General features: G+C 48.9%; 1 protein-coding gene across 10 annotated transcripts in view; it reads left to right on the top strand.

Annotated features, from left to right (window-relative positions):
- The window catches only part of LOC100514786 (ATP-binding cassette sub-family A member 13), a 348431-nt gene that overhangs the window by 208044 nt on the left and 113074 nt on the right, over positions 1-27313 (top strand). For all 10 annotated transcript variants that reach the window (XM_021063898.1, XM_021063900.1, XM_021063901.1 and 7 more), the window contains 4 exons: positions 5870-6119; positions 18050-18133; positions 23255-23324; positions 25604-25722. In XM_021063898.1, coding sequence (XP_020919557.1) covers positions 5870-6119; positions 18050-18133; positions 23255-23324; positions 25604-25722 — 523 coding nt within the window. The remainder of the gene's footprint in view (positions 1-5869; positions 6120-18049; positions 18134-23254; positions 23325-25603; positions 25723-27313) is intronic.

Here is a 27313-nt window from a genome sequence, read left to right on the forward strand (position 1 = left end):
GAACATCTTTTCAGCAGTTGTAGCGCTTTAAGGAACCAAATCAACGATAGATACTTTACAGCAGTTGGAACCCTCAGTGGCATATGTCATATGGAAAATTACTCTCCCACCTACATCACCTGTTTCTTTTTAATCATGGATAAGAAAGTAGTATGTTTGTTACCAGAAATGCACAGATACAGCATTATAAAAGTTGGATAATATATTGTGGAATTATTATCAATGAAACAATTTAGATAAATAAAGACTCTACTTAGCTTTTTTAAGAATTAAACATTATTAACATCGCTTTTGCTTTTCAAAAGAATATTTAACCAAGGTTATAGTAACATGGCATGGTTTTCAATTGTGTGTAGTTTGTATTACTGTGTTTACTATTTAAGAAATAATTGTATTTTGGTTTTTATGTCATATTAATAAGGATACAAATGTGTCAACATGTTTTACTTTTTATTTTGTCCCATTTCTCTTTGCTATTGCCTCTGTTTTCTCTCTTTTCCTCTCCCCTTTCCTTCTTTCTTTTTTTTTTTTTTTTTTAAAAACTGAAGCTGAGTTGATTTACCGTGTTGTGTTAGTTTCAGGTGTACAGCAGAGTGATTTAACTACACATATATATTCTTTTTCAGGTTCTTTTACCTTATAGGCTCTTATGAAATATTGAGTATAATTCTCTGTTACCTTGCGTGCATCTGCTAATCCCAAACTCCTCATTTATCCCTCCCCACCCCCACTCCTTTAGTAACCATAAGTTTGTTTTTTGTGAGTCTGTTTCTGTTTTGTACATAAGTTCATTTGTATCACTTTTTGAAAAGATTCCACATATAAGCAATATATGATAGGAAGATATTAGACTTTGTTCATTTTCTTCTTTACATGGTGTGAATAAGACAGTCCAGTCATCACTTGCATAAACGTCAGACAAGCACAGAATTGACTGGGACAGAGAGTGGGGACCACCCTGCCTAAGCGTTTTGTTTTGTGAATGGGGGTCACCGGGAGGAAGCTGCCCATCCCCAAGCTCACTGTGTCTGTGGTGCGTGACGCGAATCTCGGGGCAGGAGTGTCCTTTACACTGTGACACGTTTTCAGCATTAATGCCCATTGGAGCATCTCCAGCTGTTTAATTAAAAGCATATCCCCCAGGAGCCATAAGTCACTCTTAATTTTCCATACAGCTCCACGGGTTCTATTTTCTGGATCAGTGAGAAGAGATGAAGTCATGTAAGCCCTTTCCTGTCTGCTGATGATGTTGAAATCCCAGATCCTGACTGGGTGCAGTAGAAAGTATAGCCACCCTCAGTCTCCGAGGGGAGAGGGGCGCCAGGACCCCTGAGGACACCAAAATCCCAGGATGCTCAAGTCCCTTATATAAAACGCTGTAGTGTTTGCATATAATTATGCCCATCCTCCTGTGTCCTTTAAATCTGGATTACGTACAATACCCGATGCAATGTAAATGCTCTGTAAATAGGTGCCAGTTTGGGACAAATCCAAGTTTTGCTTTTTGGAAAATTCTGGAATACATACATACATATATATATATATATATATATATATATATATATATTCTTTTTTTTTTCTTTCTTGAATATTTCTGATCCAAGAGAAATACAGAAGGGCCGACTGTATCCCTAATATCCCACCTACCGTATTTGGGTCTCGATTCCCCCTGTTCCTGGCAGATCCTCCCCACCCTGGTCACCCCCTGCCCGTCGGAGGACGTCTTTTCCTTGGAGCCCCTTGGAGAAGTGTGTGCACTGTTAAATACAGGGTGTTGTGTTGATCAGGGTTAATCGTCACGTTTAGACCCTATTTCAAGATGAAAAGCGTTGAGGGCTTTATTCAAAGACACAACCTAAAGACCTAGCCTAGCACTTACTCATGGTAAACCCTATGCTCCGTTCTCCCCAGTTTAATGCACTTCACAACCTCAACTGACTGTATTCATAAATAAATGGTTTGGAGATACTCACTTTAACCCTAAAATTCTGTAACTCAGTGACCAAAAAAAGGTTAAGATACTCTTTCTGTTTCGTCAAATCATGCTCCATTTCCTGAATAAGGAGATAGTCTTTATAAAATGATTACTGATTACAAGATGCATAAACATTCCTTGTTAAAAAAAACAGAAAATCGTGAAGGCAGTTATAGCAGCATGATCTCACCACACAAATAAATATAATTTTTAAGCAGGTTAAAAGTGCATATAGGAAGTTCCCGTTGTGGCGCAGTGGAAGTGAATCTGACTAGGATCCATGAGGATGTAGGTTCGATCCCTGGCCTTGCTCAGTGGGTCAGGGATCCAGCATTGCCATGAGCTGTGGTGTAGGTTGCAGATGTGGCCCGGATCTGGCGTTGCTGTGGCTGTGGTGTAGGCCAGAGCTGCAGCTCGATTCCACCCCTAGCCTGGGAACCTCCACATGCCACAGGTACGGCCCTAAAAAAGCCAAAAGAAAAAAAAAAAAGTGCGTATAATACTTGAACTTCTTGCATCTCAAAAATTACTTTGTGTCAAATTCGAATAGTATATATAGAGTGTAGAAATTATTTCATAAAATTCAACCTTTCGTTAAAGTATACACACCAAAATAGTAATAATTTTTCTAGTTTAATATTAGTATATTTTTAGTAAATTATGTTCACTCTGTATGTATTATTGTGTCACACATTAACTTAATTTGGGGATACCATGATTATTTTCCTATAATCACGCATTTGATGTTTTACTCCTCCCTCATTTTTTGAGTAACACAAGCTGTTAGTCTTTTGGGCCATATTCCCTCTCCCACTGATTTTATTGAGCTGTATTCCATCTATTCACTTACAAGATGTGATAAATACTCTCCGCATGGATGAGAGTTTGTCTACACCATAGCCTGAAGGGGATTAATACAGTGCACTGCGCGGTTGTATTATCAATTGTTCGGTTAGTCCCCACCTATCAGACATTTATTTCCAGCTTCTCGCTGCTAATTTCCTATAAAATGTAATGTACCACCTTGCTTGCTGTATTTGATCAATTTCTATTTCTTTTTGACTAATATTGCTCTTGGATTGGAAGTAAACTGATCAAAGGTGGTTCATATTTGCTTCCCCGAAAAAGATTGTACTGGTCGATTCTCCTGGCAGCACTGCTAAGAAGACCCATTCCCTAAAATACTCAGTAATAGTAGGTATAACATTATTTTTAATCCTTACCGTATCGATAATTTGAAGTTTTATTTTCCAGATCACTTTTCTTACGTGAACATCTATGATTTTAAAAGTAACTAATCTATTTTCTAGGGTTGTTTGTCCTTTTTTTTTTTTTTTCCTCCTTGGGCCACACCCATGGCATATGGAGGTTCCCAGACTAGGGGTCCAATCGGAGCTCCAGCTGCCAGCCTACACCACAGCCACAGCCACGCCAGATCCGAGCCGAGTCTGTATGACCTCCACTGCAGCTCACTGCAGCGATGGGCCCTTAACCACTGAGCGAGGCCAGGGATGGAACCTGCGTCCTCATGGGTACTGGTCAGATTTGTTCCCACTGAACCACGATGGGAACTCCCGTAGGTTTGGTTTTTTTAATGAGCCGCATATTCAGGCATGCTCTTTTCTTTCTGGATTATTCATTTAAAATTGGCTTGAAGGCATAACTTTGTAATGCTTGGCTTTAACATCTTTGCGCACACGTGGAGGAACCTGGTAAAGATGTCCTGGTGCTCTCGGGGTCCTTGGCCCTTCAAGTTATCCTTGAGTGGCATTCATGTTGTAACTGCTGAAGCCACCCGACCAAAACAGAAAGAAAAAAGCTAAGACTTTGGACGTTTTCCCTAAGCACTCTGAGGGTCCGTGTCAAGGGAGTGAGTAATTATGGATGTAACTAGAGTCCTTGGATATGATTGCACGCATACGTCAGATGAGACACTTCGTAACAACTCAGTTCCGTGTTTCAGTTTTGCCTGTTAAATTATTCACGCGAATACTCCTGTGAGCTTAGCCCTGAATATTTGATTGGCAGTTGATTCATGGCATCAACTCTCTTAGCCCTTTGTGTTTTGCATTTTGGCCATTTTCCCTTTTACGTTCATTGTGGGGAGGTGGAGACATTTTATTTTTCTTAACATAAGAAACACCTTTCCCCACAGACTTACTAGGTTGTCTGAGCAGCTTTTACTATGACTAGAGGTCAGCATTCTACCTGTTCTGGTAGATTAGTAAGTGTGGTAAGGAGTTCCTGCTGTGGCATGGTGGGTTAAGGATTTGGCATTGTCTCTGCAGCAGGATGGGTTTGAGCACAGTGGGTTCAAGGATCTGGCTTTGCCACAGCTGTGGTGTAGGTGGCAGCTGCAGCTTGGATTTGATCCCTGGCCTGGGAACTTCCATATGCTGTGGGTGTGGCAAAAAGAAAATGAAAAAAGTGTGGTAATAAGAATCCTCCTTACCTCTAGGGAAGATATTTCAAGGCTCTATCTACAGCTGAGGGAAAAGGCAATCCGAGGGGTTAGGTGAGTTTCCAGGAGTCATACAGCACATTGGTGGCTGAGACTAGATTCAAATCCTGGTGTGTGTGGGTTCAAAGATTGAACTGTCCCCACCCCGCTCCGTGATGGTTCTCATGAGCGAGGCTCGGGGGGCAAGAAAGGCCTGTGGGACCGACTTCTGCACCGCCAGGCAAACTGACCGGGTAGCGTGACACCCAGGCACTATGTCCTTGTTCCATTTCGGAGCACCCACTGCACAGAAAAAAACCTCTGTGACACAAGCTGGTGTTTCACTGCCTGCTGGGCACACACAGGAGAAGTCGCAGAGCTCGGCAGCAGCTGTGAGCAGCTAGATGTGCGAGGTGAAGGATGCTGCGCAGAGACTGACCCGGGGAGTGTGACTTCTGAGGACGATGAACAGAGGCATGGTGGGAACATGAGCCACCAGCGCCCCAGTCACCTGCCAGCGCCTCTTGAATCTAAACCCTGGGGAATTCTGTTCTGGTGGAGGAAGAGCCCCTCAGCTGAAGGCCGTGAAGACATTAAGCAGTTAGCTCAGCAATCATTTTGGAAATCGAGGGGTTTGGCAGCCAGCAGCATCTCAGTGATTCCGGCTTGACTTGTGTGATTCACAGTTGTATCCTATAGGCCTGTATCCATAACGCCATGAGTTAGTATTACCCCACATTGCAATGATCACAGTTTATATTTATATCTATATTTGTATGAGAAAGGGCCCAGGCTAGCCTACTAATATGCCTTTTCTGCACTAGACTCTTCTAAGAGCCAGGAGATGGGGGTCTCGGCGGAGGCATCCTTTTTGGTGGCTGAGGAGGTCAGAGCATCTTTGCTTCTGTTCTTTTTGTGTTAGAATCCAAGCTCGTGTCATGGGCTTTACTTTAACCTGGAAGAATAAACACATGGCCCGTTCTCTCTGTTCTCTGCGGTCTGCCCGCCTCCCTTCAGAAGCAAAGCAGGAGTTCCTGTTGTGGCTCAGCGGGTTAAGAACCGACTACTATCTATCCATGAGGATGCGGGTTCCATCCGTGGCCTCCATCAGTGGGTTAAGGATCTGGAGTTGCCATGGCTGTGGCATCAGCTGGCAGCTGCAACTCTGATTCGAACCCTAGCCTGGAAATTTCCATATCATGCAGGTGCAGCCCTTAAAGAAAAAAAAAATCCGGAGCAGAGTGGGGTCCCCTGTGGATTCTGTCCTTTACCATTTACTATCCGGAGATGCCCTGTTGTACCTTTTCAGAGGGTTCTTACTTGAGGCAGAGTCGGCGCGTGGTGCTCCTGGGCTGGAATCTATGTGAATGCAGGGACCTGCAGCACAGGGACAGGTCAGGGAGGCCACACGGGCACCGGGAGCTCATGCCTGCTGCGTCTTTCTGTGCCCACAGATGGTGCGCGTGCCAGGACCCCCCTGGTGCAGGGTGGTCCCCTGCTCCTGGCACAGATGGCGGCTCTCCTGGTGAAGCGGCTTCGCCACGCGGGCCGGGCCTGGAAAGGCACTGTCGCCAACCTGCTGCTGCCGGTCCTCTTCGTGGCCTTGGCAATGGGCTTGTTTATGGTGAGGCCTTTGGCTGTGGACTACCCGCCCCTCAAACTGACACCTGGCCACTATGACGGGGCTGAAACTTACTTTTTCAGGTAAGAACCTTTTTGTTCTTCCAAAGTTCCGTTAAGACAGATAATGAATAGCAGTAGTGATGACACTTGAAGCATTTCCAGTATCCGTGTGTTGTCATCACTTTGGAGCTCGGTGCGCCCGAGGGTGAGCTCTGAGCAGCTCTTGCTTCTTTCGGGGCCTGTCTCTCGACAGATGCTGAGGGCAGGACAGACGTGGGTCCAACTTCCGGTGCCCCTGGGAGCCCTGCCTCCTCTCTAGGTGGCCTTGACCCCTCGGGGACAGGGGACATGGCCACTGACATGTGGAGGGCCAGGCCCACAGCCGCCCACGGGCCTTCAGCAGGAGCTGGGGACCGGGTGTGTTCCAGAATGCTTAGGATTTTAGAAAAGTATGTGAACTGTACCTTTCACAAAACCCTCCGAGGCTGCTTCTGGAACACCGGCCCTTAGCTGCAGGCCCTGCCAGAGCCCAGGCTCATCCCGGGCCCAGTCAGGTCTTTACAGCAGTACCTGCAGGCCGGTCTGCGTACTGCTGTCGGATGCACTTACCTCAGTCCTCAGAGCTTCCAGGGGAGTCGTCTCCCCGCCTCCTTGCCCTTGTCGGCTCCCTCCAGCCCGAGGTCCGTTTGTCCCTCTGAGCACCAGTGGCGTGGCTGGGCGTGTGGGAGTCTTTGCACTGAGCACTCAGCCCGCGCCTCCTTCTCACCCTGGGCCCAGCTTGGGGCCCAGACGCCTGGTTTATGCCGAGCAGGCCTGGGGCTGGTGTGGGCGGTCGGGAGGTCCGCGGTAGCTCTGCCTCTGCCGAGCGTGTGTCTCCCTGTAGAAGATGATGAGTTTCATTAGCTAAGCGCCCAGGGTTTGCGGACACTTACTGCGGTGCGTACTTTAGAATTAGACTGAAACCAGCACCGGCCCAGAAGGACGCGTGGAGAGAGGCCTCTTCTCTGGTGAGCACAGTCCCCCACCCCGGAGGCCGGGTCTGACGAGGAGGGCCCCCCACCCCAGCCCCGACCCCGACAGCCCCTCGCAGAGGCCGAAGCCTCTGTCTGAACTGAGCTCCTGCCCAGGCGGCTTCCTCCCCCGGGCCGTGCGCTGTGTGTACCTCCGCTCAGGGCGAAAGAGCGAACATCACAGGCGAAGGCCCCTCAGTTTCACAACTTAGGTCACATTATGAGCAAGGAGAACAGCCACGTATTTTGGTTTTAAACGTGTAAGAATGTCCACTAGTGCCTTCATTCTGGCTGAAGCTTCCGATTTCTGTCATATGTTCCACAGGCATGTGAGAGCTGTGACTGTTTTGAGCATCTTAATTACAACATCAGTTTCTCGAAGAAAGTCATAGAAAGTACAGCCAAAAAGACCCAAAAACAACCAAACAAAACCACACACACGTCTACCAGCCTGTCTCCTGGACACTCTTGGTGTGGAATCTGCCGTGTTACACACAGTGCTTTGAAACACAGGCGTTTTATTTTTACGACATGCGATCACACCATGACACTGTCCAAGGTCTGCTTGTCCACTCCACGCTTTTGTGCCTGTCTTTTCGTAGCTGCCACCACATCACCCATGTTCTTGGACTTGCCTGGGGGGCCATAATCTAGGAACACAGTCTCTGCTTGGAGGCACACACACGTTCACTTATTTATTTAGGTCATTTTCCCATCATAAGCAATTATGCTGTAGGAATGTCTTTGGATTCATGCAGCTGACTTTTTTTTTTTTTACCCTGACAGATCTCTCTAGCAGTTTCCCAGATTAGCTTCAGTATTTTCAGGTAGATGTTACCCAGTCATCCTCGTAAATACACACCACTTTACCCTCCCAGAAAATCACTGATGTTTGTCAACAATATTTATTGTTCCCCTGCTGCGGGTCAGATGCTAGTTCAAAATCTTCGCATCCGTGGGAGCGAGAGAGCTTATCTCTCCGAGTTCTCACGGTTGCTCTTGATACCCAGACCTGCTTCTGCGCATGGACGACATGAGGCATCACATGCCTCCACCTACAGGCTCCACCTGCTCCTCTGCCTCACCTGCAGCTTTTCTTCTGAGGCGGGCGACCTTTTCTCTGCATAGTGTTTATGTCACCGAGACCATTTCAGTCGGTTGCAAACAGCCTCTCACTGTCTCCCCTGCGTTATTCATTCAGTAATTATGTTTTTAACCTGAGAGCCTCGGTGTCCTGCACTCAGAGTATTCAGCTTTCGTAGGAGTAGTGCATGTTACTTCAAGTCCGAAGTTATTTGGAGTCTGGGCGTTAGAGCTATTTTAATATTTTCTCCCAGGTTGAAGAGTAAGTCTTTCTGATGAGGACACTTGGTTGCTCCCCTTTCTCGTAATGTGACCTAAATTGTGAACTGAGGTGCCTTCGCATTGGATGTTTATTTTTTCGCCCTGGGGACTCGCCGTTGACCTCACTGCTTCCTTCTGTGTCCTGGCTGCTCCCTTACGTGGTCCTGGTTTGCGCAGAGGTAGTGCCCGTGTCTTGGCGCAGGTCTTAATCACGCCTCTCTCAGAAGTTTCCTCGTGTGGGTAGTAAATTACGTGGCAGTCCCATCTGTACTGATTCTGAGCGTCGAGGTCTGCATCTCAGCAAAAGAACGAGTCTCATCATGGCACTGCTCTGCACAGCCCCGTCATTTGCACACACACACACATACACAGACACGGCCCGTGGGTCACCCTGCTTCCACCAAATGTGGGCATACCCCTGTGTCATGACGCGTGTGAGCAGTCCCCACAGGGTGAGGGTGTTGTGCCGTTTTCCCATCACACGTCCCTACTCTCTCCTTAGATTCACTCTCTGTGAACAGGTGCATAATTCAGACCCACTTGTAGCTTTCAGAAAGAATCAGGCACCTTAGCTCTGTGTTGACCTGGACAGTACATGCAAACTTATCAGTGTGCTAGCAAATCCTCATGTCCCTAAAACCTTAAAGTTGAGAAAATGCACTTATATACCCATATTGAACTCGTTTACAATTTCTTGGAGAAGACACGTTTTCATGAAAACACAGAGAAATGCATTGGAAAGATTCTCTTCCAGTTGTATCTTTAATAAGTGATGTGAGCTGTTGGCAGCCATGTGGCACAGAGAATTTTGTGCTCTCTGGGCCCAGAAAACCTGGGCCTTTGGTGGTTCGTGTGTAGCCCAGTGGCCTCTAGCTGAAATGCTTTGGGGGCCAGGCGTGCCACACCCAGGGCTGTTAGGCTGCAGGAATATCTCTGCTTATGACCAAACATACCTGCTATACAGCTGTGGGGGGATGTCAAATGGAGATGCCTGGGCCGGTTTTGGTTCTGGCCATCCAGTCGAGCCCATGCTTCTCACCCAGTTTTATTCTGAATCATCTTGCTGGCTGATTGCTATTTTCTAAGAGCTCCAGCAATTCTTCCCACTGAGAACTGTGCGACTAAGAGGCAGGGCCTCTGGGCTTCCTAGGGGCCAGAGCAGGCCAGCACAGGGCAAACCCAGGGGAGGCAGAAGATGGCAAGCCAGCCAGGAGCTCCCGGCCCCACACAGACGAGCCTTCTGTGTTGTCCAGGACGTCACAGGTGCCACCATCCAAAGGCCCTGCCTGAAGGCCTTCGAGCATCTCCCTGTCACCCATAGGATGATGTCTGCAGCCTGAGGCAGATGCCAGGTCTGCCCTCCTCCACGCACGCCCTCTGGCTCAGGAGGACATCGTCCCCTGTCGTGGAGCTGTGTCTCCACGTTTAAGGACATGCACAAACGGCATCCCCCTCACGCCCCCAGGTTCCCAGGGGAACAAGAGCACCTTCTCCCAGGGTCCTCAGCCCTGCCTTCTCCTCTGTGTCTGCCAGGCTGCGTGGCCCTCACTGTGGGGCAGCTTCTTGCCAGCGGTCCCTTTGCTTCTTTCTGTAGGTGGCTTCCTGGAGGGTAGAGCTCAGGTTTCATCATCCCTGACTTTTAGTTCTTGCCACAGTGTCTGTAAAGGGTTATTTTCATCAAATACTTGTTGTGTTTAATTAAACAATTAGAATAAAAGCACGCAGGAAAAGTCTCCGGGAAATTAATCTGGGTGGGCCTCCACTTGAAGGCAACAAACAAAGCATGGATGGTGGGAAGAGAGCTGTCTGCACGTTGTCAGAAACAAGGGTTGGGGGTCCTGTGGTCCCATCTGCAGGGTAAACCCCCTTGGTCCTCACGGGAGGGAGTGGTCCTGATAGGGTGGGTCCCCCTGAGCGTGGACCTCGCCCTGGCCCATTGTCTGCTGAGCGTTCTCGCGACACCAAAGTCTGCATTTCTCTATCTATCAGGAGGTTCTAAAACAGATGTCAGCAGGGTCTGCCTCCCTCCGAAAGATCTGGGGAAAGGCGCTTCCCCGCCTCCTCCGGCTTCTGCTTGTTACGGGCCATCTCGGCATCCTTGGCTGGGGCTGGCGTCATTCTGCCTCTGTCTTCACCTCGCCTTCTTTCTGTGAGTCTCTGTATCCAAGTTTCCCTCTCAAGTGCTGGGATAATTCAGCAGGAGGATGAACGGAAAGCAGCTGGCCCATTTCCCGGCAGAAGTTCAGTACTCCGTGAAAGCCAGCGTGACTGGAGTGGACTGCTCAGTTCACTGGGTACTGAAAGTAGTGTAACTGGAATGGACCTGCTGTGTCATCTGTGCTTCTGGATGGAGTGGGAAGCACCTCGAAATCACCAGCAGGCGCTTGGAAGCGTTTCCCTGGCAGGGTCCCCCCCAGAGGGCTGCTGCCCCCCACACCCACTGTTCTCATCCGCTCTGTTCCTTACGCGGGACTTTCTCCGGGTCCTGCGCTGGCTTTGCAGATCCAGTCTGCAGCCCCGAGAACCTTCTTCTCCCCTCTCACTGGGGGGCTCTTTCCTTCCCAGTTCAGATCACACAGGATCTCTGCAGGGGGGCACCTGGCTCACTGTTCCCACACAGCCCCCCTCCCTGTCCCTCACTGCGTCCGTGTCAGACTCAGGCCGGGGAGGAAATGGATGGTGAACAAGGCAGCTGAACCGTGTGACTGTACAAGCACCGTCCCTGGACCGTGTGCACCCCTGGGTGCCGTCCTGAGACGCTTGCTCATCAGTGAACTCAGCCTTCACTCTCTCCCGGACCCTGAACTGGACACACGTGTCACCTCGGCTTCCTCTGCCAACCCTGGGGCCGACGGCTCTTCCAGTCAGGTCCAGCCGAACCCGGCGCTCTGCGAGTCACTGACCCTTAGGGACGCCTGTTCTGTCTCTTCGCGTGATGACATTAAATAAAAGGAGACTGTCGCTGAGGACGAGATCCTCCTTCTGAGACACGGGTGTTAGAGGTGAGCTGAGTTTCTCTGTCGACACAGTGGCGTGGGAACAGGACTGAAAATATGAGTCAGGGTGCTAGCGCCAATCCCCGTTCCACACACACACACACAAAGGCACGCGTCCTCCCCTCAGAGAGTTACAGTCCCGTGGAGAGGCTGGAGCTACAGACAGATGCGACCAGCATCTCTCGAACACCGTGATGGATGCAGATCCATGGACGTGGGGAAGCGTGGGGTGGTGCCAAGGAGGGTTATAAAGGCCTCGGCCCCCAGTTGGATCCTCGGTGATAATTGGGTGTTTCCCAGGCAAGTAGGAGAGAGTCTTTCTCCACTTGGAGAAACAAGCTGAGTCACTGTAAATCCAGCAAGTCTTTATGTTTTCGAGCTGAGTCACTATAAATCCAGCAAGTCTTTAAGTGCTGTGAGCCATTCCATGGAGGACAGGCCTTGTCCTGCACACAGAAGGAAGCAGGGCGTTAGGGGGTTTTAAATGTGGGGGTGATGTAATCGGGTTTAGTTTTATAATGGCATATTTTAGTGGCTGTTCCATGGAGCACGGACTGTTCCTTTGGAGACCAATTCCATGTGCCACCAAAAAAAAGAATCCTTGTTCCTCTTGGGATTAGTTGAGCTGCTAAACGAGGTTAAGTAGGTTACTTTCTGTAGACTGCTCCAGAGTACATTTCTAGGTGGTGTGTAGTATGTATAACACACTTTATAATTTACATGTACTGGTAAACATGGGAATATGTAGCCTTTTTTTTTTTTTTTTTTTTTTGTCTTTTTGTCTTTTTGCCTTTTCTAGAGCCACTTCCGCGGCATATGGAGGTTCCCAGGCTAGGGGTCTAATTGGAGCTGTAGCTGCCAGCCTACGCCAGAGCCACAGCAACATGGGATCCGAGCCGTGTCTGCAGCCTACACCACAGCTCACGGCAACACTAGATCCTTAACCCACTGGGCAAGGCCAGGGATTGAACCCGCAACCTCATGGTTCCTAGTTGGATTCGTTAACCACTGAGCCATGATAGGAACTCTGGGAATACGTAGCATCTTCTATGATATATGTAGCACTGGTGTTAAATAAGGATTCTCAGGCTGGAGGGGAATATTGCACGTGGAGGGGAGCAGAATCTGCACCCCTAAAGAAGCCTGTTTGGCATGAGGATTATCTTGAGCCGGTTATTTTTAAGAAACAACAGAGGGAGCTCCGGCTGGGGCCCAGGGGATTAAGAATCCAACTGTGGTAGCTCAGGTGACTGAGGAGGTATAGGTTCGATCCCCAGTTGGGTCAGTGGATTAAAGGATCCAGCATTGCCACAGCTGTAGCTGCAGTGTAGGTTGCAGATGCAGCTCAGATTCAATCCCTGGTCTGGGAACTTCCACATGCCATGAGTGTAGACATTTAAAAAAAAAAAAAAGTAAGAAAAGAAACAAGAGAAGTAGGAGAAGCTCTGAAAACAGAGGGAATTAAACTGATAAAGGCGACCTCTGTTTGTGAGGGGGTCTCCCTCTCTGTTCCGGGGGGAGAAGAATGAGGAAATCACCAGCCCTGCATGTGGCCATGATTGGCCACACCAGCTAGTTAAGCTGGGCTCCGGGATACGCGCTTACACGTGGGGGTGGCAGCGCGTGGTGAGTTTTGCAGCCCAGGGCTCGTGTGCTCTCCCCCGACGCATTTCCAGCCTCTCATGATTTACCTTCGGCTTCATTCGGAAGTTGTCCATTCTCTTCTTAACTGTTATCCTAGCAGGTGTGGCGAGACACGCCCTGTACTCCAGGTACCTGCAAATGCAGACCTTCCGTCCCGCTCTGTGGAGAGGCCCGGTGGGCTGTTTGTCTCTCTGCTGCTGCCCTTTGCAGAGCTGTGGGTGGACGGCAGAGGCACCACCTCTCGGCGTCCAGGCGTGACTCTAACTCAGTTCAGTGCATCTGGTTCTCTTTGCTTCATAGGCGACTTCGTCGGTCTGAAATCGTGTAAGGTTTCCTCTTTGGACTTGGAGGGAAGGCTCTTTTTCTCATCACATCTTCAGATGTGGGTCTTTTACTCCAAGCCAGGATAGGTTTCTTCTACGACTGATCTAATAGCTTCCTCAGACCACGTCTCTGGGCCTCCTCCTGCTCCTCCTCTTATATCCCATGTGAGGCTTCACCGCGTCCATCTTTCCTTTTTTTTTTTTTTTCTTCTTACAGCCACACCTGCGGCATATGGAAGTTCCCAGACGAGGGGTCGAATGAAAGCTGCAACTGCCTGCAGAAACACTGTGCCACAGCCATGGCCACACTGGATCCTTAACCCACTGAGCGAGGCCAGGGATCGAACCTGCATCCTCATGGATACTAGTCAGGCTCTTAACCCCCTGAGCTGCAGAAGGAACCCCCGTCTTTCCATTTTTCGTCTCCCCCTCATGATTTCCTTTCCTTTTGTTCTTTTCTGTGTGTAATAATTCTTCTGTGTCACCATCTCTATCCAAACATCGATTATTCCCTTAACTTCATAGCCTCAGTGTTACCAGCTGGAAACTTGGTTTCAGACGGAAAGCCCTGTGCAGACACGTGGCTGTCAGCTACTCTGACCTCACTTTCTTTATTTAGTTTTTGGTTCAAGATGTCTCTTCAGTGACTTTGTTTTTATTGGGGTAAAAAATATATAACACCAGTGTTCCCATGTTACCTATTTCTAGTGTATCCACACTGTCCTCATGGAACACGGTTTGAGCTTCTCTGGCTGCTGTGACCCTTGGCTGTCAGTTCTGGACTTCCCAGGCAGCACCGAGGTGATGGAGCCACAGCAGGTCCAGCCTCTGAGGAGGGCCGGGGGGCAGCCAGTGCCTCCTCTGCTCCCTGGCTGGAGGATGCCTGCCTGCGGGCTCAGGAGGAGGAAGGCATCTGCCCCCAATTCAGTTTTTTCTCAACTCCTTGGGGCCCAGAGACCAGAGAGGCTGAGGTCGGCAGGTCTCTGAGGGCTGCCCCGTCCGGGATGGGCCCTTTCTGGTCCTCACCCCTGGGCGCCTTGCACCTGACCTTCGGCTGCCATCCCTGTGTGGTCTGGCCTGCAGGGAGAACAGCCCTGAGTCGTGCCTGCAGAAACGTCCGTGGAGCCAGAGACCCGCATGGAACCGGCTGCAGAGCAGCCCCAGAGGCTGCTGACTCAGGCGGGGCAGCGTCAGACTTGGGAGCAGGGCGGGGAGGAGGGTGCGCGCAGGCTGCTGTCCTCCTGGAAGCCCGAGTTTCTCTGGGTCGGCTTGATCTCCAGCCGCATCAGAATCACCTACGGGCTCCTGTGAACAACACGAAGTCCTTTGGGACTAGACGTTTGTTCAGACAAGCCCTCTGGGTCACGCTGCTGCACATAGGGCTTTGGGAAACGCGGACACGGGGAGAGAAGAGGTACCCTGGTTAGGAAAGGCCTCGGAATCACAGTTGGCAGTTTTCAATTCCTGGAGTCTTCACACGCTGCTAATAGCCCTTGGAAATGCAGCCAAGAGTCTGAAGACAACCGAACAGCAATAGTTTAAGATCAAGCATTTGAATTTTATGGCAACAGGGATCATTTAAAGCTAGGTGTTTTTGTTTTGGTTTGGTTTGGTTTGGTTTTTAACAGTGACCTCTAGACCTAAGCCAAACAGTGAGCCATCACTTTGAAACTTGCTCTTAGTAATTATTCCAAGTAGACTACTTTATGGATCAGTATTTTTCAGAAAAAGTATTTTGGGCTTTCATATTTGTTCTTGGATTAATGGGTCAAAAGAGAGCAGTTTAGAATATTTCCACAGATGCCACAAATAAAGTGTTCTTTTTACAGGCAGCATTTCCTTGGACAATATATCCTTTTCCTTCTGAAAGTGTTTTCTCATTTGTCAGAAACTCGAAGACTATTTATTCAGAGGTCACACTGCCTACTTGTGAGACATCCCTTTGTTGTAAATTTCAGTGTGTCTCATCACCTGTATTTGTGGCCATAGCTGTAAGGAATCACATCAGGGCAGTTGGAAACCTCCTGGAGATTTTAAAACCTTGGTTGTGATTCATGCAGTAGGGAAGGTGGTGTTTTCCTGTAAAGAATCGTTCTTTTTGGTTTCGGATGCGGCACCAGTGTTTGCGTTCCAACTTAGGCACAGTTACTGCTCTGAAAGTCAAGTTGTCCCCAGTTGAAATAGAAGCTTACGTGGTGTAATGGGCTGGTCTTTCTTTTCCATTAAAACTGGTCCACTCTGAAAGGTAAGAGTTCTGGGAAGATCAAATTGACAGAAGTCAAATAACTGGATAGAGATGAAGGCTTAGGTCTATGATTTCAGTACCTTAGCAAGATCACAGTTTGTGCCACAGAATATTTTTGAGAATCAGCTGTGTTCTGACCACTGTCCTAAATAAATAAATAAGCCTCGTCTTTTTTTCTCATGGATTGTTTTGCTCCATGATAAGAAGCCTGCGTTAAATCAGTGGAGCTGTTACGGCCGCTGGGAAGAAATAGGAGAGAAGAGGAGGCAGAGGAGGGCTCACAGGGGAAGGAACTGGAAGCCCCATGGCTGGGGACGGTTTCCAGCCAAGTAGCAATAAAACGGGATGCAGGTGCGAGGGAGCGGCCCATCAGATGGCAGGTGCTCCGGGCTGGGCTGGGCTGGGCTGGGGGAACCTCAGGGGAGAGGACGTCGGGCGTTTGTCCAAGATGTGAAGCCTCAAGAGTGTGGGGGACTCAGGTTCTGTCTCCGGGCCAGTGGGTAATGAGGAGTCGCCGATAAATTTTGAGCAGAGAACACACCAGGTCGGTCCGTGGGACGCCCCTGGGGGGATTATGGCAGTTAGGAATCTGTGCAGTGCCCGTCTACACAGAGGGCAGCCCTGCACAGAGATGGAAGCGGCCCCTTCTCCTGGGCTTTTCCTTGTACTTCCAGCATGTGGGGTACACAAGCCTCATGGACCGAGACCTCCCTGTGTTTGATTGCTGGTGGCAAACTGGAAGGTGTTTGGGAATCGCCTTGTCTTGTTCGCAAACAAAGAAAGAGATGGGAAGAATTGGTGGTTGGAGGTTCCACTGAGGGAGTTCTCACCGTGGCTCCGCAGGTGAGAAACAGGACATCGCGTCTGTGAGGACGCGGGTTCGATCCCTGGCCTCGCTCAGCAGGTTAAGGGTACCGTGTTACCACGAGCTGTGGGTAGGTCGTAGATGTGGCTCCAGTCCAGTGGGGCTGTGGTTGTGGTGTGGGCCTCAGCTGCCGCTTGATTCAGCTCCTAACCCGGCAACTTCCATAGGCCTCAGGGGAGGCCGTAAAAAGAAAAGAAAATTACATGGCGGTTTCTTACATTTCTTTGTACTGCTTTTTATTTTTTATTTTTCGTCTTTTTTTCTTTTTCCGGGCTGCTCTCACGACACATGGAGGTTCCCAGGCTAGGGGTCCGATAGGAGCTGTGGGCACCGGACTACACCAGAGCCACAGCAACACTGGATTCAAGCGGCGACTGGGACCTACCCCACAGCTCACAGCAATGCTGGATCCTCAACCCACTGAGCAAGGCCAGGGATTGAACCTGCATCCCCGTGGATGCTAGTCAGGTTCATTAACTGCGGAGCAGCGATGGGAACTCCAGAGGTTTCTTCCATTTCTTAAGGGAAGCTAATGTTGAACTTTTATAGAAAAAAATCATTTATGTTCAACTGCTTCTTCCCCAAAAGATTTGTGGTCATCATTCTCTTGTAAGCGCTTCTTAATGCTAATTACACATTTTGCCCTTTGCTCTGGGGGGATAAATATTCTTGGCAATATCTATTCAAAAGCATTTTGTAAATTGCATGATGTAAGTTCTAGAAAGTAAGAAATCTATATTTTTTCATAAATACTATAATCCAGAACTTTAATTACTTGAAATAAGCGCCTTTACCAATCAGCCCAATTTAGACAGGTTTAAAATATCATTTCCTCTACATTTTCTCAAGTTGTTTCTTACAATTTACGTATAAAATTTAATGTAGAGCTTGTTTCCATCCCCGCCTCAGGCTGGAAGACTAGTGTCTCATCTTTGATAGTTTCTTTAATAAGGAAATTTCATATTGGTGGCCTTCATTCTCATGGCTACTGCTTGAACTATGAATTAACTTGTGAGACTTGTGCCAGCAAAATGAATACTACAATTCATTGTGTACTAAAGCGTACACAGGACTTCTTACCAAAAAAAAAAAAAATGTTCAATATAATTCACAAATAGCAAATAAAAATAAATGTAAGAAGTCACTTTACTGTAGGGCTGTGCAGTAGAACAAATATTCCCAGCAAGCCAGAGCTCCAACATTAAGAGAACAGCATCATGGATTTTAATATGTTAACATGATGTAATACCCTGCAGCCTTTAAGATGAATTTTCAAACCTCAGAAAAATGCCAGAGTTGGCAATATTATAATATTCAGTGAAAAGATGAGAAAAATAATACACTGTGAATGCAAGTCAATCAAAACGTGTTCCTGGGGTGGCAGAATTGTGCTCTCGGGACCGTGCCTCATCTTATTTCTGGCTTGACATCACCCCCAAAAATGTGATCAGTCAGGTTTACCTGTGCCTCTAGGATCCCTGGCCTGGCCCAGCCTGCCTGGGGCCGCCTGTGAGGGCAGGTGCTGTCCGGTGTTGGCCATCTCGGGACTGACCTCGACCCTCTCTTTCCTCTTACACTGAGCAGCAGCGAGTATGATGACCTGGGACTCGCCCGTGTGCTTTTGCGCAAGTTTGGGGATGCGTCCTGTGCTGATGGAAACCCAGACCTGTAAGTATCGGATGCCCTTTGCAGAAGCATAGACACCAGCCGGGAAGCTGCAGGTGGGGAAGGCCACCTCCTGCATCAGGACAGGAGGGAACAGAAGCCAGATGACCAGGTCCTAAGCAGGCCTGCTGGGTGTTGCCATCCAGAATGACCTGAAAGAAGCTGTGTAATTGCCCCTTTCCGTCCTTGATAAATACGTGCTTTATATCATCATAAAAAATTTATGAATGAATAACATTCATTTGCTGAATAAAACCCCAAAAGAATAAAACTAAAAAGAATAAAGGTAAGTATGAAATATGTATTAACCGTTACGTACGTTTGGGGTAAACTTGGACCTCTGAAAAGATGAATTATACTTTCTTTTTAACTAAAGAGAGTAAAAAAGTCAGAACTATCAGTGTGGGGGTGAACCACTTGGAAGACGTTTTTTGTAGGATTTGAAAATGATGCTATAGAGATGACCTTTTTAGGAAGCCTTGGTAAAGCACGCCTTTCTTCAGCACCGTTGTCTCTGTCTCTTATTCTGCTCGACTGTTATTTACGGAGGATCTGCCGTATAAACACAGTGCGGTTAGAGGACCCAGCACTGAAGTAGGACGTGGCCCTGGGCTCAGGCATTTACACGTGGGGAAAGCGATAAAACCAGAACGATGTATTAAGTACCAAAGTGTATGTTTTTAAGTAAGAAATATAAAAAAGCAAACATTAAGACAATATTGGCGATGTTTTCCTAATTCGTGATGACACATTTCGTGCATTAGTCATGTTGGTGATTAGCTTGAGACTGAATAACTCTTAGCGGTCTCAGTAAGGAAGAATTAATAGAAAATTAATTATGTTGTTGCACTTTTGTCTTCTCTTGAAAAAAGACAGTAATTTGTTTAACTAAATAAAAGCTTTCATGGTGATGCTTTTAGTTCCCTCTCCTCTAAAGAAACGCAGGATGTAAAAACGGTCTCCCTCTGAGAAGCTGACATGTGACCTGGGGCCCTGCCTGGTGCTGGTTTAGTCACGGCTCAATGTTGGAACAAAGAACCGTTGGCAGAAAAAGATATTTCTTCATCTGGTCTTTCAAGAGGGAGAGTAAAAGTGGAATTGGTGCTTGGGACAGCAGCACATATTCCGAGTTCCCTTCAGATGCCTTTTTTACCTTCAGAGCCTGTGCCCCTCCACCCTGCCCCCCTGCCCCCCTCTCTCTCCGCCTCTCTCCATACCCCACCCCCACTCCACCCCCACTCTCTGCCTGCAAATCAGCCTCTGTGTTTTTCTCCTCATCTTTCCTCCGTCTTCCTGGATCTGTTTTTGTTGTTTATTTGTTTGCTTTTTCCTTTTAAGGCTGCACCTGCGGTGGACGGAAGTTCCCAAGCTAGGAGTTGAATTCGAGCTGCAGCTGCCGGCCTACACTGCACCTTGTGGCAAAGCCAGATCCTTAACCCACTGAGCAAGGCCAGGGATTGAACCCACATCCTCACGGACACTAGTTGGGCTCTTAACCTGCTGAGCCTCAATGGCAACTGCCTGGGTCTGTTTTTTTGTTTCCTCCTCCTTCTCTGTGAAACTCGCAGAGTCTATTAACTCATTCCTGTTTTGTAACCATTTCTCCTCTTTTCCTTGGTCAGCTGGCAAAAAGCTGAGGGGTGAGCTACCTCCTGCAAGGAGCTGGGAACACTTAAATCGGTAATAATTTCTATCCAAGTTACACAAACAAGGCTTGGTTTACTAAAGCTCCAGATGGAAACAAAATGGTTTTGTTTAAAACAAGTAAGTTTTCCTTCTGTAAGTATCAAACCTAATTGACGTCAGTATCTACATTTTCCCCTTTTGGCAGACTTTAGCCGTCTTTTGATTTTTAATTAGCAGAAACATTTTAAAACGACAGATGAGCTTCTGCTTATTGACTTTTTTCCTGTTCAGATGCTCTGAGCCCATGTTGAGGGCACCACAGTCAATTGCTGGCTCTACCTCGTCTCCTGCAGAAGGCAGCACGAATCTCAGAAAAAGCTCTTGTGGGGGGAGCCTTAGCTAAACCATCAGCGTCCACATTGTAGTAGATGATGCATACTTTAACATTTAAAATGTGCTGAAGTTGCCAGCTCTTAGAAGCAGACTGGCAGATTTCAACCTTGAGGTTTCTTTCGGCAGGCTCGTGTTTGGTGACACTCCAGCGATGGCTTCCCCTGCTGTTGCTGTAATAAAACGGTCACCTTCCCCCATGCATTCTTTTTCTTTTAGGGCTGCACCTGCGGCATATGGAAGTTCCTGGGCCAGGAGTCAAATCAGAGCTGCAGCTGCAGGCTACACCGCAATGCCAGACCCTTAACCCACTGGAGGAGGCCAGGGATCAAACCCACATCTGTATGGACACTACTGTGTCAGGTTCATAACCTGCTGAGCCACGACGGGAACTCCTCCTCACCGTTCTTGACAGCATGTGACAGAGCACAAAAAGTGGTCCTGAGCGCTTCTGATACTTTGATTGCACTTTAACGCCCAGGGCAATGGGTGAAGTTTGACACCCTGATGAGATGAGGGCAGCTTGGGTCCTCGCACCTGGTGTGGCTGTAACAGCTTCCCTCAGAGGGGCAAAAGCTGAGGTCGAGGGTCACAAGCTTCCAGAGCACACCTATCTGGCACCCTGGTAAAGGGGTGGGGAGCCTGGCTTCTGGGTGGGGCTGCGCAAACCCACCTCTCAGCTTCTGCAAGCTCCCTGTGTGATCCAAGCAGTGACTCTGCTTTTCTGGGGCCGCTGTGCTTCCACTCTCGAGGGAGCCATGCTCCTCTCCGGCCTCCGGCTTGTTTTCCCTCCGGGCAGGACTGTGTCCGCACTTCCCTCCTTGAGCCTAGGTCCTCCGAGCTGTCCCTCTGGCTGTGTGTTGAAAACCATGGGCTTTGCTAAGTCATGGACCAGAGGACCGCGGTCAGACACGTGCACTCAGATGCCCATCACTGCTCGTGTGTCCTGCAGAGCACGGCAGGTTCCCCGCACAGAGCCAAGGGGACCGGGGCTTGAGGTCCAGACATCAGAGAGAGATTTAAGTGGAATCATCTGATTCCTTGTCTTTCTGTTGGGAGCGCAGCTCCATGTGCCTGACGCGCAGGGAGGCCACGCCCACCTCAACGTGGGAGGAGCTTGGAGCAGACAGAGGTTTGTTGCAGGCCATGCAGGGAGACGGGGGGGGGGGTGTTGTGCCCTAAAAAACCCCAAACTCCCTGAACTCAAAATTGTAAGGCCTTTTAAAAGCCAGGTGAGGATGGGGGGTGGGTCTCAGGGAAAGTGATCAGTTCCTGCCGTTCTGACTGGTTGATGGTGCAGGAACGGAGTGACAGGGGTTCTCACTATCAGCCCGAAGTGCCAGGAGCCCGGGCCACATGCTCATGGGCACCTTCCGTTTGGCGATGGTTTTCGCCTCCGCAAAACGGTTCGGGACAGGAGCTGAGCAGGGGATCCGGGGAGGCCTCCCTCCTCCGCCTCTGTGCGAGACACGCAGCCTCACAGTGGCTCCTGCAGCACAGAACGTGGAGGCTGGGAAGCTCCCCAACCCGAAATCTGTTAAACGCTGCTGCTGGTCCCCATACAGCTCTGCGGGCCACGTCCGGTTACTTTCTAAAAGGAGGCCAGGAGCAGAGACGCTGGGGGGTTTGGAGGAGACCAGGGGACCATCTGGGGAATTCAGTAGGTTACACACACTTGCTAACGGTCCCCGAAGCCGTGCAGCCAAACCACGGAAGGCCCGCAGAGTTTAAGAAATGGGAACAGAGTTCCCCCTCCCCCCCAGTAATGATCAGACCCAGCAGCAGGCAGTCCTGTTAAACACATCGCCCCCTTCGGCGGTCTTTCCCTGGTGCTTTCAAGTCCCGAACTGGAGTCCCCGTAAGTAATTAATAAACTAAGGAAGTCGCACTGGGGAAGCCTTTAAGTTATTTTTGTTATTTCAGAAAAGTACATGGAAATTGCACTTTGCTAACCTGACGAATAGCAATGGCCAGTTTTGTTTTTTTCCCAGTGTACCAGGTGTTTTTCACCCCAGGGCCCTGACGCAGCAGCACAGCCTGGAGCGGGGTCTGGGCTTGGAGCTTGAGAGACCAGACCATCTTCCAGAGTGTGGTCTTGGGCCGGCCACTGACCTCTCAGGCCCTCACTCCTCTGCTGGACAGTGGGGCTGGCAGGAGGTCTAGTGAAAACGTCTAGCTGGGAGCCTGTAGTTCAGTAAATGTTAACTTCCTCCCTTCTCTTCTAATTTCTGAGTATATAATAACCATCATTCCTAAAGCCGATTTTGATTTACAAACATTAGTGAAAAAAGGAAAAATCAGGGAGTTCCCATTGTGGCTGAGCAGGTTAAGAACCTGACTAATACCCATGAGGATGCAGGTTTGATCCCTGGCCTGGCTCAGGGTAAAGGATCCAGTGTTGTCACAAGCTGCCATGTAGGTCACAAACGCGGCTCTGATCCCGAGCTGCCATGGCTGTGGCGTAGGCTTGCAGCTGCAGCTCTGATTTGACTCCTAGCCTGGGAACCTCCACATGCCTCAGGTGCAGCCGTAAAGAGAAGAAAAAAAAAAAAAATCAATGTATGAGGCCTAACAAGGAGAAAAGCTATAGAGAGCTTGGGAACAAAAGGTTTTGAACCACTGTTGTAAGTTGTTTTTGTAACAGTCTCTGTTGTACCGCCTTTTCTTCATAACGGAAGTTTAATAGCAATTGTGTTTCTTTAAATGATGACTCAATTACGGAGTCATACCATGAAAAGAAATTAGCAGCTCACTGTGTTTATTAATGGCCACACTGGTGCTGAAGGTACCTAGTTTTGCGATCAGGAGCCCCCAGCTTCACAGCAGCTGCCGGCCCCACCTCCACTGAAAGTCCTGGGGAGCCTTGGCGGTACGTGGAGTGCAGGAGTAGAGCGAGCATCATTTAATATAATGGAAATATTGTCATTGCAATAAAACATTGTCATCAGATTAACAGCTCCAGCTGTGAAAACTAATGTAACAGCTCTGCCTTCTGCAGCGGAAGAAGATGAGCATGGCCCGGGTTCCAATCTGGCGGGGCTCTTTCAGGAAGATGCCGTAGCTCTGAGATCTGAAGGACGGTTTCCGTTCTCTCCTTCCTTTTGTCAGGGACAATTCTTCCTGCTGGCGCTTGGACCCCTCCTCTCACCTGGAAGCCCGGAAGCTCTGTGACTGCCTGGTAGGTTTCTGGAGTGTTTCTGATTTTTTTTACAAGTCTCAACCTCAAGTAACCAAAATGAGTTTACCTATCTGAAAAGCACCTCCCTTTTTTTTTAAACTAAAATGTGCCTCTGTGACTTGTAGGACTTGTAGGGTTACTTGATTAGCGACTTCTTGAAAAGTTTCATGACACAACACAAATTGCGTGGACCCCACACTGGCCCTTCTGTTCATTGCCTACTAATTGTAACCAGAAATAGCCCAATAGCATTCATGGAGCTCATGCATCTTCTTTTGATTAATGCTGAGGAAGCTAAATTGCCTTTTGGGGAGAAATTTCCCAGAATTTCAAGGCAGAAAGACCTCAAGGCTCTAGTGTGTTTATTTAAGTTTTGAGAGCTCGATATTGAACGCTAAGATACCACTTAGCTTCTTCTAACTGTGACTGGTTAATAATTAAAAGCAGACTGAGGTAACTATGCCCCCATTGCAGTGAGGGCCAGTGCTGTCTAGTCTTTGAAGGAGGACGGGTTGAGTTTTTTATGGAAAATTGGTTGGCACTCATCTCAAAGGAAATCCGAAAAGCCAGTTGATAAAGGCGCGGGCCGATCAGCCCCAATCAACAAGCAATCCTAGTTTATAGAAAACCGTAGGAAAAGCAAAAAAAAAAAAAAAAAAAAATCCTAATTTAAATGAATCGAGGATCTTCGAAGAGAACAGCCATGTAAACGTGTTTCCAGGGCCTTTCTGCTTAGCGGCCCATAAGATGCATGCCCCTGCGTCCGCAGCGACTTCGCAGAGCCTTCTTTTCTGTGGATCTGGTCTGCTTTCTTCTCTGAGACTAAACGTCTGCCCCGGGTGCACCAGGCTGTCTTGAGGGGCTCTTCACGACCCTTTGACTTGGGCTGTCAAGAACTCAGAGCTGGGTTCGATGCTCCTTTGCCACGACCAGCTGTTTTGCTCACGTTCCTTTTGGACGCAGGGATATGTGTCTTCCCCTTCTTGTCTGTCCATTAACTCATCGCCCCTCTAATTTTTCACTCCGCGCTCATCTTCTGTGGCCTGGATATAATTATTCTGTTACACTGGTGCCTTGTAGTATAAGTTCCCTGAAACGGATTGGAGTTGTTTGGGGTGTCCGCGGCCGAGGAATGGTGAGCCAATACCAAAACAGTTGATGCCAACGTCCCTGAGCTCACCCCAGCTCACACGAGCGGGAAGGTTTCAGGATCACGTGCGCAAGAGGAAAGGGGTTCGTGTGAAAAAGCTCCATAGCTGAGGATGTTTCAGAAATGCCAGCTAAAGCCCTGTTAGCGGGTCTCTTCGAGCTTCCGAGCTGCTGATATGATTATGCTTGAATCACAATGGGGTGGAGAAGAGGCAGCGTTTCTGCTTATCATTGGACTGAAGAATCTTTGTTTTCCGTGGCACCCGTGTGCTTCGACACGCTCTTCGAGGCATGCTCGTCCACAGGCTGGGGGTCAGAGGTCTTCCGGAAAGGGGGCGTTGGGGTGAACCCAGCCAGGTAAATGTTTCCTGATTCTAAGCCCGAGAGTGGCTGCAGAAGAGGCGTTTGACCTCTGCTTTAGGCACTTAGGGAAGAAACGCATTCCTTTGCATTTTTTTTTTAATTTTTATTGAAATGTACTTGATTTATAAGGTTGTTCTACTCTACAACAAAACGATTCAGTTATTTATGTGCACACATCCATTCTCTTTCAGATTCTTTTCCCACACAGATGATCACGGAGTATTGGGTAGCGTTCTCCGTGCTGTACAGCAGAGCCCTGTTGGCCCGTCTTTCCATAGCCCTCAGCCTGCATGTGCCAGCCCCAAACCCAGTCCGTCCCTTCCGCCCACACCTGTCCCCTTGGGTAACCATATGTTTTTCAAAGTCTGAGTCTGCTTCTATTCTGCAAATAAGTTCAGTTGTATCCTTTGAATTCTCTTGTGTATCATCCTCTGATTCTCTTTCCGGTTTCCTCAAATGCAAGATCACCCCAGTGAAAACATTCTTTCCCCTTTGAGTCCTTACAGATCTGCCCAAACTTACATACAGGAAAGGATTTGAAGGGCCCAAGTGTAACTGACAGCAAAGGTCCCAGTGGAATTCTGGTGAATTCTCAAATGTAGGTGATTCTTAAGGAGATTTGAGAACTCAGAGCATATACAAGGCCATCAATAACTCATTTAAAAAAATGAAAGCTAGGAAAAGCCATACTTACTTTAAAGTAGTGTCAGCAGACCTGTGTGGGGTATAAGTAAGTTTCCACTTGATGTCTTTGACAATAATTACAGACCTGCCCCAACGGAAGCACCAGGGCTCCCTACCTGACCAACGGCCTGGGCCACCGGCTGCTGAACCTCTCGGGCCTCCGCCTGGAGGAGTATTTGCTGGCGCCAACGGAAAAGCCAAGGTGGGTTCGAAACTGTCTCTGGGTCTTTCCTGTTTTCAGAATTACTTTGTCAGTCCTCTTGCTCCAAACGCTAACGTTCTTCAAAACTCAGACGTCTGATACTAACCTCGATGCTCATAAAAATTCCAAGGCAAGGCCCAGGCCTTACGGAGGTTCCCCTGCTGGCTTTCACTCCTGTGCTGGGGGAAGTGTGTCCACTGAGACCCGCGGGGCTGGAAGAGGCTTGACTGCTTCAGAGCATAAGCGCAGAGACGATAACAGTGTGATGCAGTGACGGTCTCCCTGGAGACCTCTCTCATCTAGGCAGCATCCAGCATGGGAGCCAGGGTGCACCCGGGGTCTGAAGACTCCTCTTGTGCGTGTTTTGGGAGAGCTGTTGTTTTGGCTGAATTTCCTGGAGCCTAAGAGGGTGGATGGAGATGAAGGGGTAGGACGGGCTACTCGCTGCTTTAAACTGCAGCCCCGTTCACCGCTGCGTCCTTCCCTGAGACCCCAGCACACAAGCACCCCGTGGTCTTCCTGCAGAGCCCGGAACCCTCCCCCCCAGTCCCTGGCTCTCTTCACCTCTGACCCTCCCTGCATGATCTGTGCCCTCCCTGTGCTCTGTCTGCACCTCCCTGTGGTCCACTGGTCAGGTCTTTGAACACATCTTTGGGCGTTCCCGTTGTGGCTCCACGGGTTAAGAACCCAACAGAGTGTCCATGAGGATTAGGCTTCAGTCCCTGGCCTTGCTCAGGGGCTTAGGGATCCGGCATTGTTGTGAGCTGTGGTGTAAGTCACAGATGTGGCTCAGATGGATCCTGCATTGCTGTGGCTGTGGTACAGGCCAGCAGCTGCAGCTCTGATTCGACCCCTACCCTGAGAACCTCTGTATGCCGCAGGTGTGGCCCCAAGAAGAAAAAAAAAAAAACAAAATAGGTGTTTGAAGGTGGGAGTTTGTGTGGCCAGGACTTAGAATAGTATCTGGGAGTTCCCATGGTGGTGCAGCAGAAATGAATCTGACTTGTAACCATGAGGTTGCCCGTTCGATCCCTGGCCTCGCTCAGTGGGTTAAGGATCTGGCATTGCCGTGAGCTGTGGGGTAGGTCACAGATGCGGCTCAGATCCTGTGTTGCTGTGGCTATGGTGTAGGCTGGCAGCTGTAGCTCCGAGTCAACGACCCCTAGCCTGGGAACCTCCATATGCCGCAGGTGTGGCCCTCGAAAGAAGAAAAAAACAGAAGAAAGAAAAACTTCTGAATAATTAGAATCAGGAAGGATTCCAACTGCTTCCTTCTACACAAGAGACAGGTGAACATAGGATATTCTTTTGTTTGTTTTGGCCGCATCTGTGCCATGTGGAAGTTCCTGGATCAGGCCGCAGGTTTGAGCCCTGTCCTCACGCATTGGGTTAAGGATCTGGCGTTGCCCTGAGCCGTGGTGTAGGTTGCAGACGCGGCTCGGATCCCATGTCGCTGTAGCGATGATGTAAAGCCACCAGGGCCCCGTGCTACGCAGAATTCCGGAGGTGGTGAGTTCCCACTGTGGCTCAGTGGTAATGAACCCAACTAGTATCCATAAGGACAAGGGTTCAATCCCTGGCCTTGCTCAGT

Source organism: Sus scrofa, chromosome 9 (genome assembly GCF_000003025.6).
Source record: "Sus scrofa isolate TJ Tabasco breed Duroc chromosome 9, Sscrofa11.1, whole genome shotgun sequence".
Lineage (NCBI taxonomy): Eukaryota > Metazoa > Chordata > Mammalia > Artiodactyla > Suidae > Sus > Sus scrofa.